Genomic DNA, 18,853 nt, shown 5'->3' with positions numbered 1-18,853 from the left:
AACAGCTGCTTCAAAAATAGTTATAGCGCTATTGGTATAAAGATAAGACAATGTTGTTTAGGTTGCTGTTATAAATATTTACATTTCAATTATAATTTGAATCTCTTTAATGATTGTCTACTGTGAAACTCTGCAATAAATCTCCATCTTTGCAATTTTGCTTTGACCAACACAGTTTGAAAGATTTTGATTATTTTCATTTTATCAAAGGAAATAAAAGTGAAAATAGAATAGAAGGTATCTAGAGAAAAGAAACACAATCTTATAGGAAAGTGATGATGCTTGACATATAGAAGAAAATTCTCAGGGAGGCATTGGACCTATTCACAATCTTCTTGTGCAAAAGTATCACTTATTATGTTTTCTCTATCATTTATTATGTTTGGGGCCATGGCAAATACACAAATGAAATAACATTCCATTTCTTCTTTTCAAAGGAAAATAATACTAGAATTTGTCCTGAAGGAATATAGTAAATAAAGCTATCCATTTAAAGTACTGGGCGTAGTGCTTTACATTTCCTAAATCTTGGTAATATGCATTGCTGTGATTTTCACCATAATCATCATAAGCATTGCTGTTCTTCCTAGATATATTATTATTAAAAATAAAAGTAAACTTCTTTAGCATTCAAGGTTTTTTAAAAATTCTATTATTGTATTTTTCCTTATATAATCATTGTAATGTATGTTCAAAGAAGTAGCCAGGAAGAGAATTTTGGAGATGAGTTATATAGAGAAGTATCAATAAATTTCCCAAAATTTGAACAATATATCTAACACACTGCATAGTTCAGCAAACCAAATGACTTCTATTACATCATGCTATTGATTCTATTCATATGCATTTTCCTCTTTCCAGAATTTTCTTCAGGACAAATCTGACATCCTTATTCCACAGACTGTAAATTAGAGGATTTATGATGGAAACGATACAGGTATAAAACACAGAGGACACGTTCCCTTGATCCATGGAGCTCACAGATGATGGTTTCAGGTACATGAATGCTGCAGATCCAAAGAAAACAACAAGAGCTAAGATGTGAGAGCTGCATGTACTGAAGGCTTTGGACTTGCCCTCAGTGGAGTGGATTTGGAGTCCTGGAGAGGATGAAGATGTAGGATGTAAGGATGATTAAGGCAGGAGTCAGGATGTTAAATGCACTCAAGACTCGAACCAATAATTCATTGATGAAGATGCTGGAACAGGATAGTTCCAAGAGTGGGAAGAGATCACAGAAATAATGGTTAATCACCTTGTTCTTGCAGAAAAGGAGTCTCAACATAAATCCTGTATGGATTGTGGATCCAATGATGGCCAAAATATAAACTCCCACTGTGAGGCAGAGGCAGATGTGGTAAGACATGATAACATTTTAAAGCAAGGGATTGTGGATGGCAACTTAGCAGTCATATACCATTGCAGCCAATGTGTGACACTCTGCAATAGCAAAAGTGCTGAAGAAGTAGAGCTGGGTCATGCATTCAGAGAAATAAATGATGTTCTGCTTTGTCATAAAGTTTACCAGCATTTTGGGGGTAGTGACAGTGGACTGACTGAAGTCAATAAAGACAAATTGCTGAGGAAATAGTACATGGGAGTGTGCAGGTGAGAACTGAGCCCTATCAATGTAATCATGTCCAGGTTCCCCACCACCATGACCACATAGATGCCTCGGAAGAGGAGGAAAGGTGACAGCTGCAGTTGTGGCTGTTCTGTGACCTCAGAGAGGATGAACTCAGTCACTGAAGAGTGACTTCCAGGGTCCATTATCCTGTCTGAGTTTCTAAGTATAAGAAGAGTAGATGAGTGTTCTTTTGTGTTCCCTTGTGTGTGTATGTACATGTTTATGTGTGAGGAAGAGTAATTCTGGGGATATCATTAATTTATCCCTCATCAGAAGAAGTTCATAATGTGGGGATCTCTTGAAAAACAATGATTCTTGTTGTACCAGAATAGAAATTATAGACTTCAAGAAAGTTATAATTAAGATATCAAATAACATTTTAAAAGAAGATACCGATTCTGGATTTTTAAAGTCATTCACAGCAAATGTTACTACTCTTATTTCTGAGGACTTTTTGTTTTCCTTTCATACCCTATGTGCCTATATTAATATAATGCATGTCAAATGGCCAGTATTTTCATTTCACTCAGAATAAATGATAGTAAGGTATGCTTTCTGTAAGTTGTAAACAAAGGTTACATAAGGCTGTGAAAATTAGTTGTATTCGTCTGAGATATTTCTTACAGAAAATCCACTCAGAATTTCAGAAAAGTGAAAGTAAAAGTCGCTCAGTCACGTCCAACTCGTTGTGACTCCATGGAGCTCTTCAGGCCAGAATACTGGAGTGGGTGGCCTGTCCATTCTCCAGGAGATCTTCCCAACTCAGGGATCAAACCCAGATCTCCTGCATCGCGGACAGATTCTTTTCCAACTGAGCTATCAGGGAAGCCCTAGAATTTCAGAAGGACTGGTCAACTATCAGCTTCATTTCAGCTGAGATCTGCTTTAGAGCTCACCTTCTTCCAACCCGGACAATGACCCAGGAGTTTAGAAACACAACTGCTTAGCAGGCATCATATTTATATCTCAACAGATTTTCCAAGTCCCAGAAAAACCCTGCTCCTATTTCTAATTTGAATGCTCTAAGGGAACATAAAGGAATGGCATATATTTAAGTCATATATCCCACCACTCTGACCCCGGGAGCAGTGCACTAAGAATGGTTTAGGCAATTTGAGCTTCATGGTTGAAGTACTGGCAGTCAAATAATTGTTCATATCTCCAAAATATAATAATGGTTTTTGAAGACAAACACTAAGGGTCATTTATGCTGTGCTTTTTAAAAATAATCATATGTTCTCCATAGAATTCAAAGACGGTGGGGATATGAATTAGTAGAGCACATGCAAAATAGAAGTAGAAATTTTAATTAATATTAGTCAACAGTTACATTAACTAGTTAGTGTATTTTTTTAAAAGACCAATATGTTTTTAATTTAAATTTACAAAGATTAGTAGATCACAGAAAGTGGAAACCCATGTTCCTACTTAATGCACAAGCAATAGTTGGGTTAGTATGCTCACTTTGAGGTACAATACTTTATGTGATAGGGAAATACTGGACAACTTCAGAAACATGAACTAGAAATGTCATTTTAGAATGGCTGAAATAACTGAAGATGTTTTTTAGCAGAGCAAAACTGCACGTGGCACATGACAGTCATTGCACTGTTAAACATATGGACTTATTTTAGAGGCATATCTTTGTATGTCTTAAGAGATTAAAGTAAAACTAATTGCTTGAAACTGTAGGGAGAAATATTTGGTTTCACAACAAAGGTTTAACATTCCAGTCACCAGACACACTGTGATCTTAGAGTCAAAATGTTGTGGTCGACTTGAATGGTCAATTGCTTAGCAAATATTGTTTAAAGATACAATCATCTGGTTGGATTCAATTACCTTTAACATTTATTCCAGTTCCCAAACTTCATGATTTCATAATTCTTTTTTTTTTCTATTTCATAATTCTTAATGGTTATGATACCAAGATAGATAGTAGTGAATTGAAATTTTAATTCAATCTCTTGCTTGCTGTGTGACCTGGGGATAATCCCCTCTCTCTCCAGATCTCTAAAACGCAAAAACTTAAATATCTGCTTTGTTTGAAAACTAAATTAAATGCTGCCCACTGGTTTCTTAGCATAGTTCCTGGTTCTTGGTAAGAGGGAGAACAAGATGGCAGAGGAGTAGGTGGATGTGGAGTACATCTCTCTCCACGGATACATCAGGAATATGACTTCAGACAGAGTGCATGCAGAACATCAGCTGAGAGCAGACAGGAGTACCTGGCCAGTGGAAAGAATATATAGAATCATGCAAAACTTGGTAGGATGGAGGAACTAGGAGGAAGAACAGGAATGTTAGTAGGAGTGCACCTGCCCTCTGCAGGTGGGGGAACTGAAGCAGGGGTCTGTTCCCCACATCGGGGAAGTTGTCTGAGCCAGAGGAGAAACATTTAAGGCTGAAAGTGAAACAGCTGATCTGTGGGAGCATAAATGGGATGAGAATCAGACAGTTCTTGCTGTAGCCACACATACCCCCAGATGGGAACGCAGGTCCCCTAGAAGGGGAAGAAGCTGGGAGCTGGAGTTTAGGGACTGGGGAGCAATCCCAGGACAAGGGCTGCTGTTGACTGTTGAGAAATGGATTGAGGGGATGTGACAGAGGATATTTTGCTGGGAAATGACTGGAGGAAAGCCAAGCAGCCGTGGAAGCAAGGTGTTACTGCTGAGTCATGCGTAGGGGGTGAAGCCATCACCATAGCCTCTCTATCCCCACAGATCAGCATCTGCAGCTGAAAAAGAGAGAGGCTGGCTCATCAACCCCCTCAGGCACTGAACTACAAGAGTAGGACCCTACCCAGGGTGCTCCTTTAAGTGCCTGACAGGCTGAACAACAGAGAAGGACCTAGGCAAGGGAGCCCTCTAAGTGCCTGAGTGGGCAGAGCTACAGAGAAAGAGGCCTTCTGATCGCCAGCTACCAGAGGCTTTAAAAAAGACTCTGATAGAGCCATAACTCCTGTGGCGGAGGCAGTCCGTGTCCCTGCACACTTGGCGCCCCCACGGTCCCTGCAAGCCAAGCAGCGGTGCCACCTTCATGCTCAAATCTCACTGGGGTAGAGCTGCCACAGGCAAAAAAAGTCTTTCGTCTAAGCATGCAGGTCACATTGATCATGTCTAACTCTCCATGGCCCTGAGGACTGTGGTCTGCCAGGCTTCTCTGCTGGGGGGTGGGGGAGGTTCTCCAGGTAAGAATACTGGAGTGTATTGGCCCATACTGGTTGTCATACCCTTCTGGACCACTATATTTCCTGCTGCCCTAGCTGCCAACTCCCCTGAGTTCCCGGTGCTGCCAGAACCCCTGCAGCTCAAGCAGCTGCACCAGCTCCACACCTGAACCTCACTGGGGCAGACCCAAGTCCTCCAGGGCAGCCTCAGGAGCAACCCCCAGTGGACAGCCCATGTGCAGAGGTGGAAATAAAGCCACAAATGAAACCCAGGGGGGCAGTGTGGCTAAGGAAGAAGACCCAAAACCTTCCCGCCAATTGTACAAGCTGCAGATTAAATCCACATGCTCAACAAGGCAGACTCTGTGTCTATGGACTATATAAAAGGACATTGAGGGCTCCCACAAAAGAAAACACGTTCGTTCTGATAGCTGTGGACATTGGAGACAACAATACACAGGAGTAGGACCAAATTAGAATCTGAGTTGCTGCCACAGCAGGTCCAGAGACCAGCACAGTGTTGAAGGGCAACCTAGAAAGATGCGGTGGACTGTGACTCCCAGCAAGAGAAAGGACTCTGACAGAAGTGACTCAAGGAAAACATTTATTATTCTTACGTTTTTTCATTTGTTCTTTAGATTCTTTTCTGTTTTTTTTTTTCCTTCCCACCCCCTCCCCATTGTAATTGTCAATTTTATTGGCACTATGAAATCTAATTAAGTTTTTGGGCTTTTTTTTTTCCTCAGCCACAAATGTTATTGTTATTATAATCCTTTGCCTCTACATTGGACTTGTGTAATTCTGTGGAGTTTTCCTTATTTTTTTCTTAATTTTTAATTTTTTAATGTGTATTATTAGTTTTTCTACATTTATTCTTTTGCTTTTCCTACTGATCTGTTCCCCTTGCAGTTAATCTTTAATATATATAATCTTCTTTATCTACTTCTATTTAACTTTGCATATATATTCTTTCTTTCATTTTTTTCTTTCCTTTCCTCTCAGCATATTTGTTAGTTTTTCTTTCATTGCTTTATTCCCAACTTGGCACCTTGCTTTAGTTTCATTTCCCAGTTTGTGCTTTAGTTAGATTTTCTCTTAACTGGTAGATATAACTTTTTATTTCCTTTGTTCACCATGTCAATCTACTGTACTGTACTTTAGTTGGACTGTTTTGATATTGCTTATGGGTGTACATGTATATGTATATACTCCATTAATTTAATTATTATTTGCCTAATTTTGAAACTGCCATTTGTCTGGGATTGATCTTTGGTTTCTCACTTGGGGCTATTTGTTTTAATCTCACATAATGCCATAACAAAGCACTTGTGGAATCTTCATTCCTGACCAGAGATAAAGCCCTGAGCCTTTGGAGTGGGAGCACTGACTTCAAGACTAGACTACCAAAGAACTAACCCTAGGACGTGTCAGATTGTGAGAACTCATACTAAAGAAATCTCTTGAATACAAGACCAGCATCACAAGCCACCAGTAGCACCCTGTCAGGACTCCTCATCTAAACAGAAAACAAAACAAAAATACAAACCCAACCATCAGCAGACAGGATTACCACTTCACTCAGCCTTGGCCATCAGAGGAAAAACAAACAAACAAAAAGAAAACTCAGTACAAATCTCACCCTATACAAAGCTTACATAAACCACTGGATGAATTTAGGAGAGTAGAAACCAAAAGGAGAAAGAACTCAAACTTGAATCCTGGAAAAAGAGACCTAAAATGCAATAAGTTTAAAAAAATTTAATAAAAAGGCAGAGAAATGTTACACAAATGAAGGAACAAACTAGACACAGAAGTCCAAATAAATGAAGAGTAAATAGGAAAAGAACCTGAAAAAAAATTCAGAATCATGCTACCAAAGATGATCAAAAACCTTGAAAACAGAATGGAGAAAATACAAAAATCGATCAACAAAGATATAGAAGAAATAAAGAATAAATGTACAGAGACAAACAACACAAATACTGGTTAAAAATATGCTCGAAGGAATCAATAGCAGAATATTTGAAGCAGAAGAACGAATTAGTAAGCTGGAAGATAATATGGTGGCAATAACTTCTGAAGAGCAGAATAAAGTAAGGAGAATGAAAAGAAATTTGGATAATCTCAGAGACCTCTAGGACAGTATCAAACACAGCAATACTGGAATTATAAGGGTCCAAGTAGAAGAAGAGAAAAAGAAAGGGTATGAGAAAACTTCTGAAGAGATTATAGTTGAAAATTTTCCCAGAATGGAAAAGGACATACTCAATCAGTTCAAGAGGCACAAAGAATCCCATACAGGGTAAACCCAGGAGAAACACACCAAGATACACGCTAATCAAACTACCAAGGAATAAACACAAAGAAAGAATATTAAAAGCTGCAAGGGAAAAGGAACAAGTAACATACAAAGGAAACCCCATATGTTTAACAGCTAATATTTCCGCAGAAACTCTGCAGGGCAGAAGGGAATGTCAGGATATATTTAAAGTACTGAAAGGGAAAAAGCTACAACCAAGATTATTCTACCCGGCAAAGATCTCATTCAAAATTGATGGAGAAATCAAAAGCTTTTCAGACAAACAAAAGTTAAGAGAATTCAGTAACAGCAAACCAGCTTTAAAATAAATGTTAAAGGGACTTAAATAGTCAAGAAATACAAGAGAAGAAAAAGATCTACAAAATCAACCCCAAATACTTAAGAAAATGGCAATAGGAACATATATATCAACAATTACTTTAAATATAAATGGATTAAATGCTCCAAACAAAAGACACAGACAGGTTGAATGGATACAAAAACAAGACCAATACATATGCTGTCCACAATAAACCCACCACACACCAAAAGACACTTATAGACTGAAAGTGAAAGGATGGAAAAATATATTCCATGTAAATGGGAAGCAAAAGAAAGCTGGAGTAGCAATCTTCAGATCAGACAAAATAGACTGTAAAATAAAGATTACAAGATATAAGGAAGGACATTACATGATAATAAAGTGACCAACCCAAGAGGAAGACATAACAATTGTAAATATCTATGCACCCACAGGACTGCAAAAAGGTCAGTTTTCACACCATCCCAAAGAAAGGACATCCCAAAGAATGCTCAAACTACTGCACAATTGCACTCATCTCACACGCTAGTAAAGTAATGCTCAAAATTCTCCAAGCCAGGCTTCAGCAATACGTGAACTGAGAACTTCCAGATGTTCAAGCTGGTTTTTGAAAAGGCAGAGGAACCAGAGATCAAATTGCCAACATCCACTGGATCATTGAAAAAGCAAGAGAGTTCCAGAAAAACATCTATTTCTACTTTATTGACTATGCCAAAACCTTTGACTGTGTGGATCACAATAAACTGTGGAAAATTCTGAAAGAGATGGGAATACCAGACCTCCTGACCCACCTCTTGAGAAACCTATATGCAGGTCAGAAAGCAACAGTTAGAACTGGACATGGAACAACAGACTGGTTCCAAATACCCTGCTTATTTAACTTATATGCAGAGTACATCATGAGAAAAGCTGGGCTGGATGAAGCACAAGCTGGAATCAAGATTGCCAGGAGAAATATCAATAACCTCAGAAATGCAGATGACACCACTCTTATGGCAGAAAGTGAAGAGAACCTAAAAAGCCTCTTGATGAAAGTGAAAGAGGAGAGTGAAAAAGTGGGCTTAAAGCTTAACATTCGGAAAACTAAGATCACGGCATCTGGTTCAATCACTTCATGGCAAACAGATGGGTAAACAGTGGAAGCAGTGTCAGACTTTATTTTTTGGGGGCTCCAAAATCACTGCAGATGGTGATTGCAGCCATGAAATTAAAAGACACTCCTTGGAAGGAAAGTTATGACCAACCTAGAGAGCATATTAAAAAGCAGAGCCATTACTTTGCAAACAAAGGTCCGTCTAGTCAAGGCTATGGTTTTTCCAGTGGTCATGTACAGATGTGAGAGTTGGACTGTGAAGAAAGCTGAGTGCTGCAAAAATTGATGCTTTTGAACTGTGGTGTTGGAGAAGACTCTTGAGAGTCCCTTGGACAGCAAGGAAATCCAACCAGTCCATCCTTAAGGAGATCAGTCCTGAGTGTTCATTGGAAGGACTGATGCAGAAGCTGAAACTCCAATACTTTGGTCACCTCATGCGTAGAGTTGACTCATTGGAAAAGACCCTGATGCTGGGAGGGATTGGGGGCAGGAGGAGAAGTGGATGACAGAGGATGAGATGGTTGGATGGCATCACCCACTTGATGGGCATGAGTCTGAGTAAACTCCGAGAGTTGGTGATGGACAGGGAGGCCTGGCGTGCTGCGATTCATGGGGTCACAAAGAGTCGGACACGACTGAGCGACTGAACTGAACTGAACTGAACTGATGAACCCAACATAGAAGCACCTCAATACATAAGACAAACACTAACAGAGATAAAAGGAGTAATTGAAAGTAACACAAAAATGGTAGGAGACTTTAACAGCCGACTCACACCAATGGACAGATCATCAAAACAGAAAATTCATTAGGAAACACGTCTTAAATGATACATTTAATGAGAAGGATCTCATTAATATGTTAGGACATTCTATCCAAATGCTGAAGAATACACTTTCTCAAGTGCACATGCAACATTCTTCAATATAGATCACATCTTGGGTCACAAATCAAGCCTCAATAAATTTAAGAAAATTGAGATCATGTCAAGCATCTTCTCCAACCACAGTGCTATGAGACTAGATATCAGTAACAAGGAAAAAAAAAAACTGTAAAAAGCACAAACACATGGAGATTAAACAATATGTTTCTAGTCAATAGATTACTGAAGTAATCAAAAGGGAAATCAAAAAGTTTCTAGAAACAAATGACAATAAAAACACGACAGCTCAAAAAGTATGCAGCAAAAACAGTTCTAAGAGGGAAGTTTGTAGCAATACAGTCCTACCTCAAGAAACAAGAAAAACGTTGAATAGACAACCTAATTCTACAGCTAAAACAACTAGAAAAAGAACAACCACAGCAACAACAACAAAAACAAAATTAGTAGAAGGAAAGTAATCATAAAGATCAGAGCAAAAATAAATGAAAAAAAAATGAAAGAAACAATAGTAAAGATTAATAAACCTATAAGCTGGTTCTTTGAGAAGATAAACAAAATTGACAAGTCTTTAGCCAGACTCATCAAGACAAAAGGAGAGAAGAATCAATTCAATAAAATTAGAAATGGAAAAGGGGAGGTTACAACAGACAATGCAGAAATAAAAATGATTATAAGAGACTATTATGAACAACTATATGGCAATAAAATGGATAACCTGGGAGAAATGGACAGATTCTTAGAAAAGTTCAATCTTCCAAGACTGAACCAGGAATAAATAGAAATTATGAGCAACCCAATTACAAGCACTGAAATTGAAGTTGTGATAAAAAATCTCCCAAAAAACAAAAGCCCAGGACCAGATGGCTTCACGGGAGGATTCTACCAAACATTTAGAGAAGAGCTACTGCCTATCCTACTAAAACTCCTTCGAAAAATTGCAGAGGAAGGAACACTTCCAAACTCATTCTTCACAGCTACCATCACCCTGATACCAAAGCCAGATAACCCCCACCCAATATAAAAAAGAAAACTACAGGCCAATATCACTGATGAGCATAGATGCAAAATCCTCAACAAAATTTTAGCAAACAAAATTCAGCAACACATCAAAAAGTTCATACACCATGATGAAGTTGGGTTTATTCAAGGGATACAAGGATTCTTCAATATACACAAATCAATCAGTATGATACCCCATATTAACAAATTGAAAGATTAAAAACCATATGATAGTCTCAATAGATGCAGCAAAAGCCTTTGACAAAATTAGCACCCATTTATGATTAAAACTATTCACAAAATGGTCAGAGAAGGAACCTATCTCAAAATAGTAAATAAGCTGAAATTACTGAAATAAGCCTTTCAGCAAATATTATTCTCTGGTGAAAAACTGAAAGCATTCCACCTAAGATCAGGAACAAGTCAAGGGTGTCCACTTTCCCACTATTATTCAACATAGTTTTGGAAGTTGTAGCTGTAGCAATCAGGAAATAAAGATTAGTAAAACGAATCCAGATCAGAAAAGAAAAAGTAAAGGTCTCACTGTTTGCACATATCATGATACTGAACATTGAAAACCCTAAAGGTGGTATCAGAAAATTGCTAGAGCTAATCAGTGAATTTAGCAAAGTTGCAGGATACAAGATACAAAGAAATCATTTGCATTTATATATATATAAATACTAACAATGAAAAATCAAGAAGACAAATTAAGGAATCAATCACATGCACCACTGCAACAGAAAGAATTAAATATCTAGGAATAAACTTGCCTAATGTGATAAAAGAACTATACACTCTAAATTATAAGACACTGATGAAAGAAATCCAAGATGTTATAAAGCCATAAAGAGATATTCCATGTTCCTCAGTAGGAAGAATCAATATTGTGAAAATAGCTACTACCAAATGCAATCTATGGATGGAATGTGATACCTATCAAAGTACTGAAGACATTTTTCACAGAACTAGAACAAAAATTTCACAATTCATATGGAAACACAAAAGACCCTGAATAGCAAAAGCAGTCTTGAGAAAGAAGAATGCAGCTGGAGGAATCAACCTTCCTGACTTCAGATTATACTAAGAAGCTACAGTCATCAAGACAGTATGCTACTGGCACAAAATCAGAAATATAGACCAATGGAATAAGGCAGAAAGCCCAGAAATAAACCCATGCACATACAGGTAACTTATTTTTGACAAAGGAGGCAAGAATATACAATAGGGCAATGACAGCCTCTTCAATAAATGGTGCTGGGAAACCTGGACAGCTAAATGTAAAAGAATGAAATTTAGAACACTTCCTAACACCACACATGAAGATAAAAGTTAAAATGGATTAAAGACCTAAAGGTAAGACCAGAAACTATAAAAATCTTAGAAAAAAACATAGGCAGAACACTTGATGACATAAATCAAAGCAAGATCCTCCATGACCCACCTCCTAAAGTAATGGAAATAAAAACAAAAGTAAACAAGTGGGACGTCATTAAACTTAAAACATTTTGCATAACAAAGGAAACTACAGGCAAGGTGAAAAGGCAACCCTCAGAATGGGAGAAAATAATAGCAAATGACAAAGGATTAATTTCTAAAATATGCAAACAGCTCATACAACTCAATCGCAGAAGAAAAAAAAAAAAGTGGGGAAAAGACCTAATCAGACATTTCTCCAAAGAAGGCATACAGATGGCTACCTAATTCATGAAAAGAAGCTTAACATCGCTCATTATTTGTGAAATACAAATCAAAAGTACAGTGAAATATCACCTCACACCAGTCAGAATGACCATTATCAAAAAGTATACAAACAATAAATGCTGAAGAGGGTGTGGACAAAAGGGAATGCTCTTGCACTGTTGGTGGGAATGTAATTTGATACAGCCACTATGGAAGATGGTATGGAGATTCCTTAAAAACACTAGGAATAAAACCACCATATGATCCAGCAATCCCACTCTTAGGCATATTCCCTGAAGAAACCAAAATTGAAAAAGACACAAGTATCCCGTTGTTCATTGCAGCACTATTTCCAATAGCTAGAACATGGAAGCAACCTAGATGTCCATTGACAGATGAATGGATAAAGAAATTGTGGTATATATACACATTGGAATATTACTCAGCCATTAAATGAAATGCATTTGAGTCAGTTCTAATGAGTTGGATGAACTTAGAGCCTGTTATATAGAGTGAAGTACGTCAGAAAGAGAAAGATAAATGTCATATTCTAACACATGTATACAGAATCTAAAAAAATGGCATAGAAGAATGTATTTATAGGGAAGCAGTGGAGAAACAGACATAGAGAATAGACTTATGGACAAGGGCAGAAGGGAGGAGAGGGGGAGATGTATGGAAAAGAGTAACATGGAAGCTTGCATTACCTTATGCGAAATAGATAGCCAACGGGAATTTGATGTATGACTCAGGAAACTCAAACAGGGTCTCTGTATCAATCTAGAAGTGTGGGATGGGGAGGGAGATTCAAAAGGGAGGAGATATATGTATACCTTTGGCTGATTTATGTTGAGTTTGACAGGAAACAACAAAATTCTATAAAGCAATTATCTTTCCATTAAAAATAAATAAAAGGAAAAAAAGAAGTAATTGGATATTCAGATATTCCTACCTCTCCATGTAGTAAGTTAACTGCCGCCATTATCACCCAGTAAAATCTAGAGATTTATTCCTTAAAAAGGCTCAAACACTCTGCAATTTAGGCGATTACCTGCACATTTGAGGGAGGCTTTACCAAACTGAAAACCGGGCATGAAAGTAGAAATTTAAGGAATGTTAACATCATTAACCTTCTTCCTCCTCTTAGAAACTGTTGAACATACAGAGAAGAACTTACAAAAGCTGGAGAAGAAGTCAGAGGAAAATCGGGGCAAGTCTGTGGAATAAAAAGAAAAACAAGAAAGAATATGGAAATAAAAGCAATCATTAGCAAGTTGGATTCACTATGATTAGAGCTTAAATGGTATTAATAAGGTACCACAAGAATATTGATCCCACCTAATTTATGTTGAAAATCATACAGGTATGAATTAGGGATGGAGAACAGGAAGAGAAAGATGGATATTTGTGTGTGTTTGTGTGTGTGTGTTTCAATGAGCATTTGTATAGTGATGATGAGCAGGTGACAGTGGTACCTATTGTCAAATTCCATAGGGATCCACATTAGAAAACTCTTAGAGTAATTGAAATTTGAGATGAAGAGACACTGCAGAAGCTATGTAAGTGAGAAGAAAGGCCAAAAATTTCAAGGAGATGGATTCTCTGATTCTTGAAGACTAGATGAAAATGATGAGTGAGAACTGCTTATGCTAATTCATGGATTCCTTGTTTGGAGATAGGTGAAAAGAGCTTTGAAAAGTATAACCCAGAAGACCAGCAGAGGAAACTAAGAAAATGCTGAATTCAATTTGGGGTACATTGAGCTGGAGGGACAAAAGTAGAAGTAAGAGAATTGTCTCAAAGGCCATTATGTTAGAAGACCAGGTATAAATAAACATTAGTCAACAATTCTTAAACACAATTTTTGCTACTGAGGGAACATATGACAGTGTCTGGAGAACATTTTCATTTTCACAATTGGTGATTGGGAGACACGACTGGGTTGCAGAAAGGGATGCTTTGCATCCTGTAATACACAGAGTCATCCCCCCAAAATTATCCAGACCAAAATGTCAGTAGTGCCAGATTTCATTCGAGCCAAGCTGAGAAATCCTGATATTATGAATACAGTTGGGGAGAAGTACCAACTTTTCTCAATCTCTTATTACATGTTAGCTATGTTCCTAATACTCTGGGTGACATAACTCATTTAACCCTCAAAATGGTCCTATGAGATGGCTCACTTGCAAGTCTCATTTTATAGATATACATCTATCTATCTATCTATCTATCTATCTATCTATCTATCTATCTACCTATCTCTCTCTCTCTCTCTCCCTCCCTCTCTCTCTCGCTATATATATATATATATAAATATAAAATATATATATATGCAAGGATCAGACAGATTATATCATTGTCTATAGTCTCACAATTAAGAAGTTTAACTTCAAGAATTAAACTTTAGGGACACACCAATAGTCTCATAACCATTTCGCTACACCTCTTGACAGAGATGAAATCCATAAGCACAGAAGATGCTAAAACTATGATATACTGTCTCACTAATGCAGTCCCAGAGACTCTAGGAAAGTGCTAACAATGGCAAGTAATCATGCCCTAGATGTTCCTTTTGAGAACTGGGCATAAGTTCCAGGAGATGATGAAGAACTGAATATCAGCTCACACACTCATCTTCTTGGGGGACTAAGAATTCTTATTGTGAAACTGTAAATTGAGTTGAACGTTGTGTTCCAAAAGATCAATGACACAGGGTGGAAACACAGACTCATTAATTTCCACCCTCAGTGGGCTCATTTAACATGAAAGGAAATCTCAAAGGAGAGAACAATTCTCTGTTTTTCTACTCAACTTTCCCAGAATGACAAGGAGTGGAATAGATTCTTATTTGCATCACCTGATTGTTTTGGAGATCCTAAAGGTTGCTTTTCTCTTTGCAAATGATGAAGACCTTCTGGAAAAATTCTAAAATATATGGCCTGTTCTGTAGCATGTCAAAGACTGAGGACCACCGTGATGAATACTGCCTCATTCATTGTCAGAAACTTTGAACCTCACAGAACTGTAGGGCAGAAGGAGCCTTAAGGTTCAGTGGCATTGAGACATCGAGGAAAAAGCAGGTGAGTGTAGAATTGCCTTTGTCTCAATTCCCCTGAAACCTCAAACTATATAAATGAAGTGTTTGGGGGAACACTGCCTGTTTATTGCTGTTTTCAGCCTTGATCCCGAACAGAGCCTGGAGAGAGGCAGGAATGTTGTGCAGACACTGGGAGTTTATCTGCGTTTGTTCAGCTCAGAGACAAACAAAAGGAGTAAGGGCAGAAAGAAGGAAAGAGAAATCTGCAGTAATAATCATCAGAAGTCTTGTATTTTGAATGCTTTGCTGAGTGTTTAGACAACCCTGGGGTTATAAACCAAGAGATCCAGCTCTCACTCCAGAGACAAAGAGGGAAGGTCCATTAAGTTCCATTGTTAATCTCCATTTCTGCCTCTGTTCCTCCAGACCATGACTGTGGAGTAAATGACTATGGAAAATGCCTCCTCTGTGAGTGAGTTTATCCTTATGGGATTGACAGACCAGCCTAAACTCCAGCTACCTCTGTTTTTCCTGTTTCTGCTGAACTACCTGGTCACTGTGGTGGGCAATTTATACTTAATGATTCTAATTTGTCTGAGTTCACACCTGCACACACCCATGTACTTTTATCTCTTCAATCTGTCCTTCATTGACATCTGTTACTCATCTGTCTTTACCCCCAAAATGCTAATAAGCTTTATTGCCGAAAGGAATGTCATCTCCTTTAGAGGATGTATGTCTCAGCTGTTTTTCTTCTGCTTTTTTGTCAACTCTGAGTGCTATGTGTTGACAGCCATGGCCTATGATCGCTATGTAGCCATCTGTAAGCCCTTGCTCTACACAACGGCCATGTCCCCTCAGGTGTGTTCTCTGCTGATGTCTGGTTCATATGTGATGGGGTTTGCTGGAGCCATGGTCCACACAGGATTTATGATGAGGCTGATATTCTGTGATTCCAATATCATCAACCATTACCTGTGTGACATCTTCCCACTGCTCCAGCTCTCCTGCAGCAGCACTTATGCCAATGAGATTGTGGTTTCTGCTGTTGTGGGAACAGTTGTCATATTGTCCGGCCTCATTATCTTTATTTCTTATGCTTTGATTCTTTTCAATATCTGTCATATGCCATCATCTAAAGGTTGGTCCAAAGCCTTGAGCACCTGTGGTTCCCACATTACAACAGTTAGTCTATTCTATGGATTTGCACTGCTCACTTATGTCAGGCTACCATCTTCTGGGTTTGTGGAGCAGGGAAAGTTTTACATAGTGTTTTCCACCAATGTGGTACCCATGCTGAACCCTCTCATTTATAGCCTCAGGAACAAGGATGTCAAAATTGCTGTGAAGAAAATCCTGAAGAGAATTACAAACTGAACCAAACCATTTATATCTCCTTTTCTTGGCCTTTTTTCTTTTCTCTGCTCCACTTTATCCTCTTCCTTCCATTCTTTTTTCATACCACTTGTCTTTCTAATGTCTTCTTGACAGGACTTCCTCCCTAATGTCTGATGTCTTTTCTTCTCTTGTCACATAATGTAACTCTGTGAACCTATTCTTTGCCTGAAGACTCATCCTCAGCCCTAAGTGATCCCATACCAGTTGCAGACAAGGGACCAATAACCTTTCCCATCTAATGATAATACTCTTCTTTTCCTTGTGGGTCATTCTCACCCAAGGTAAGCTATGGATGTTTGTTCAGTCTAACCAATTCTTTTCTTTCTTGCTTTCATTACATTGAGCCCTTTTCTATTTCAATAGTATCTTTACTTACCATTGCATTCAAACAGAAATGTAATGACAAAAATGTGGACATGGTAAGTTGTAAAAGTTTCCCCAAAATTTCAAGATTCTTTTAGTAATATCTCCTATTCTATATTTTAAGTGCAATATAGGTAAAGAAATTGAATAGTTTGTTGAATCAACTGTAGTTCTTTCTTTTATTCTTGAAGATACTTGAAAATGAATAAATTACAGTATTCTACTCACCTTTCTCAATGCAGGCCAATAACATATGCCTCTTTCTATTATATTGGTCAATTGATATGTTGTCATAAATATAATTGAAATTGTCATCAACTTGTCCATTTACCTGTGGATTGTAATTGTGATTAAATTTACACAGTGATATTTTTGGCTACAGAATATGTTATCAAATGTTTGGTCAGAATTTGTTGTCTCACTGTGCAAGGGGGCCTCCCCTTTGCAAAAGAAGATGTTTTTCCTGCTTTCCAAAGCAAAGCAAAAATATTTGGCAGAAACCTTATCCTTAATTTGTAAATTCCACTCATTCCTTTTGTCTATTAGATGAAAAATTAAATCTGTAGTTAATGTGTGTCAGAATCTTACAAATGGTCTTAAAATGCAAGTCTAAGTTTTTTCTTTTTTGGGGGGGAGGGGCACGAGTGCTGAGTAAATAGTTGTCTTACTTGCTCAGAATCACATAGCTAAAAAGGTAGAGACCAGTTTTTAACCCACTGTTCACCTCATGAAAAAATGGAAGGAAAGAAAAGCTGTGAAGGGACGGAGAGAACATCTGGAGAGCTGTTTCTGAATGAGCTTCACAATGGGGATTTTCCAATATGGATGTATCTCGAAAAGCTAAAAATAGAAATACAATATACTCCAGCAGTTCCACTCCTGGGTGTATATCTGAAAAATATGTAAATACCATTTCAAAAAGATCTCTGTACTCCAATGCTCACAGCAGCATTATCTATCATTGCCAAGATATGGGAGCAACTGATACATGTTCATCAACAGATGAATAGGTTAAATGTGGTAAATATATACAATGGAGTGTTACTCATCCATCAAAAGAATGAAAATTTCCCATTTACAGCAACATGGATGGACTTGAAGGTTATTATGCAAAGTGGAGTAAGTCAGGAAAAAAAGACAAAGATGATATCACTTACATGTGAAATCAGAAAACTGTAAAAAATTGGTGAATATAGCAAAAGAGATACAGACTCACTGATGTAGAGAACAAATTTATGTTTACCTGTGGGGAAAAAGAAGTGGGAAGAGGATAAAGGGATAAGTGATTAAGAAGTATAAACTATTATGTATAAGATAAGCTTTAAGGATATATTGTACAACACAGGAGATATAGCCAGGATTTTTATAATAACTATAAATGGAAAATAACCTCTAAGATTGTGAATAACTATATTGTACACCTGTAACTCATATAATATTTTACATCAAGTATACTTCAATAAATTAAATAAAAAAAGAGTTTTTGATGGGTAATTGATATTTCATTCATACAACCAGCAGACAAATTACATTCCACAAACAAGCACAAATTGACATTAGGATTTTGATTATTTTATTTGTAAATGTTATCTAGTAGATAAAATCATCACAATTCAGCTTTAAATATAAGAATATTTTCAATTTTTAGATAATTTATATTAATATGATAAAGGTTAAAAATACTATTTTTATTACTTTATCATCAAACATAACAGGCATGCTAAAGTGCTCACTGAACATTCATTTATGGTTTAATAAATAATTTAAAATTGAATTTAGTATCTACAAAGGTCATGAAATGTTTCCAACATAGTTTATTCAGTACTTATAGCTATATTTTCCCCCATGTATTTGTCCTTAAAAATCTAGCTAAATGATATGAGATAGATAAGTTTTAAAAGAGCTTATTTAGTCAAATCAGTGAGTGAATTTGGTGCTGTCATTGATTTTGCTGACTGTCTTTTTACTTGGAGAAATATT

The 18,853-nt window shown here is 37.4% G+C and overlaps 1 protein-coding gene and 1 pseudogene across 1 annotated transcript; one reads left to right on the top strand and one right to left on the bottom strand.

Annotated features, from left to right (window-relative positions):
- Window positions 1-833: 833 nt before the first annotated feature.
- Window positions 834-1,770, bottom strand: LOC122431280 (annotated as a pseudogene).
- Window positions 1,771-15,553: 13,783 nt separating this feature from the next.
- On the top strand, window positions 15,554-16,489 carry LOC122431235 (olfactory receptor 143-like). Its single transcript, XM_043452414.1, has one exon. The coding sequence runs from the start codon at window positions 15,557-15,559 to the stop codon at window positions 16,487-16,489; it is 933 nt and encodes a 310-aa protein (XP_043308349.1). The 5' UTR covers window positions 15,554-15,556.
- The last annotated feature ends 2,364 nt before the right edge of the window (window positions 16,490-18,853 follow it).

Source organism: Cervus canadensis, chromosome 29 (assembly GCF_019320065.1).
Source record: "Cervus canadensis isolate Bull #8, Minnesota chromosome 29, ASM1932006v1, whole genome shotgun sequence".
Lineage (NCBI taxonomy): Eukaryota > Metazoa > Chordata > Mammalia > Artiodactyla > Cervidae > Cervus > Cervus canadensis.
Note: the sequence above shows the minus strand (reverse complement) of the source record. Positions and strands in the feature narration are given on the sequence as shown.

Excerpts from the sequence above, each read along its gene's own strand:
- LOC122431235 (XM_043452414.1), top strand. The coding sequence starts at position 15,557 with ATGACTATGGAAAATGCCTCCTCTGTGAGTGAGTTTATCCTTATGGGA.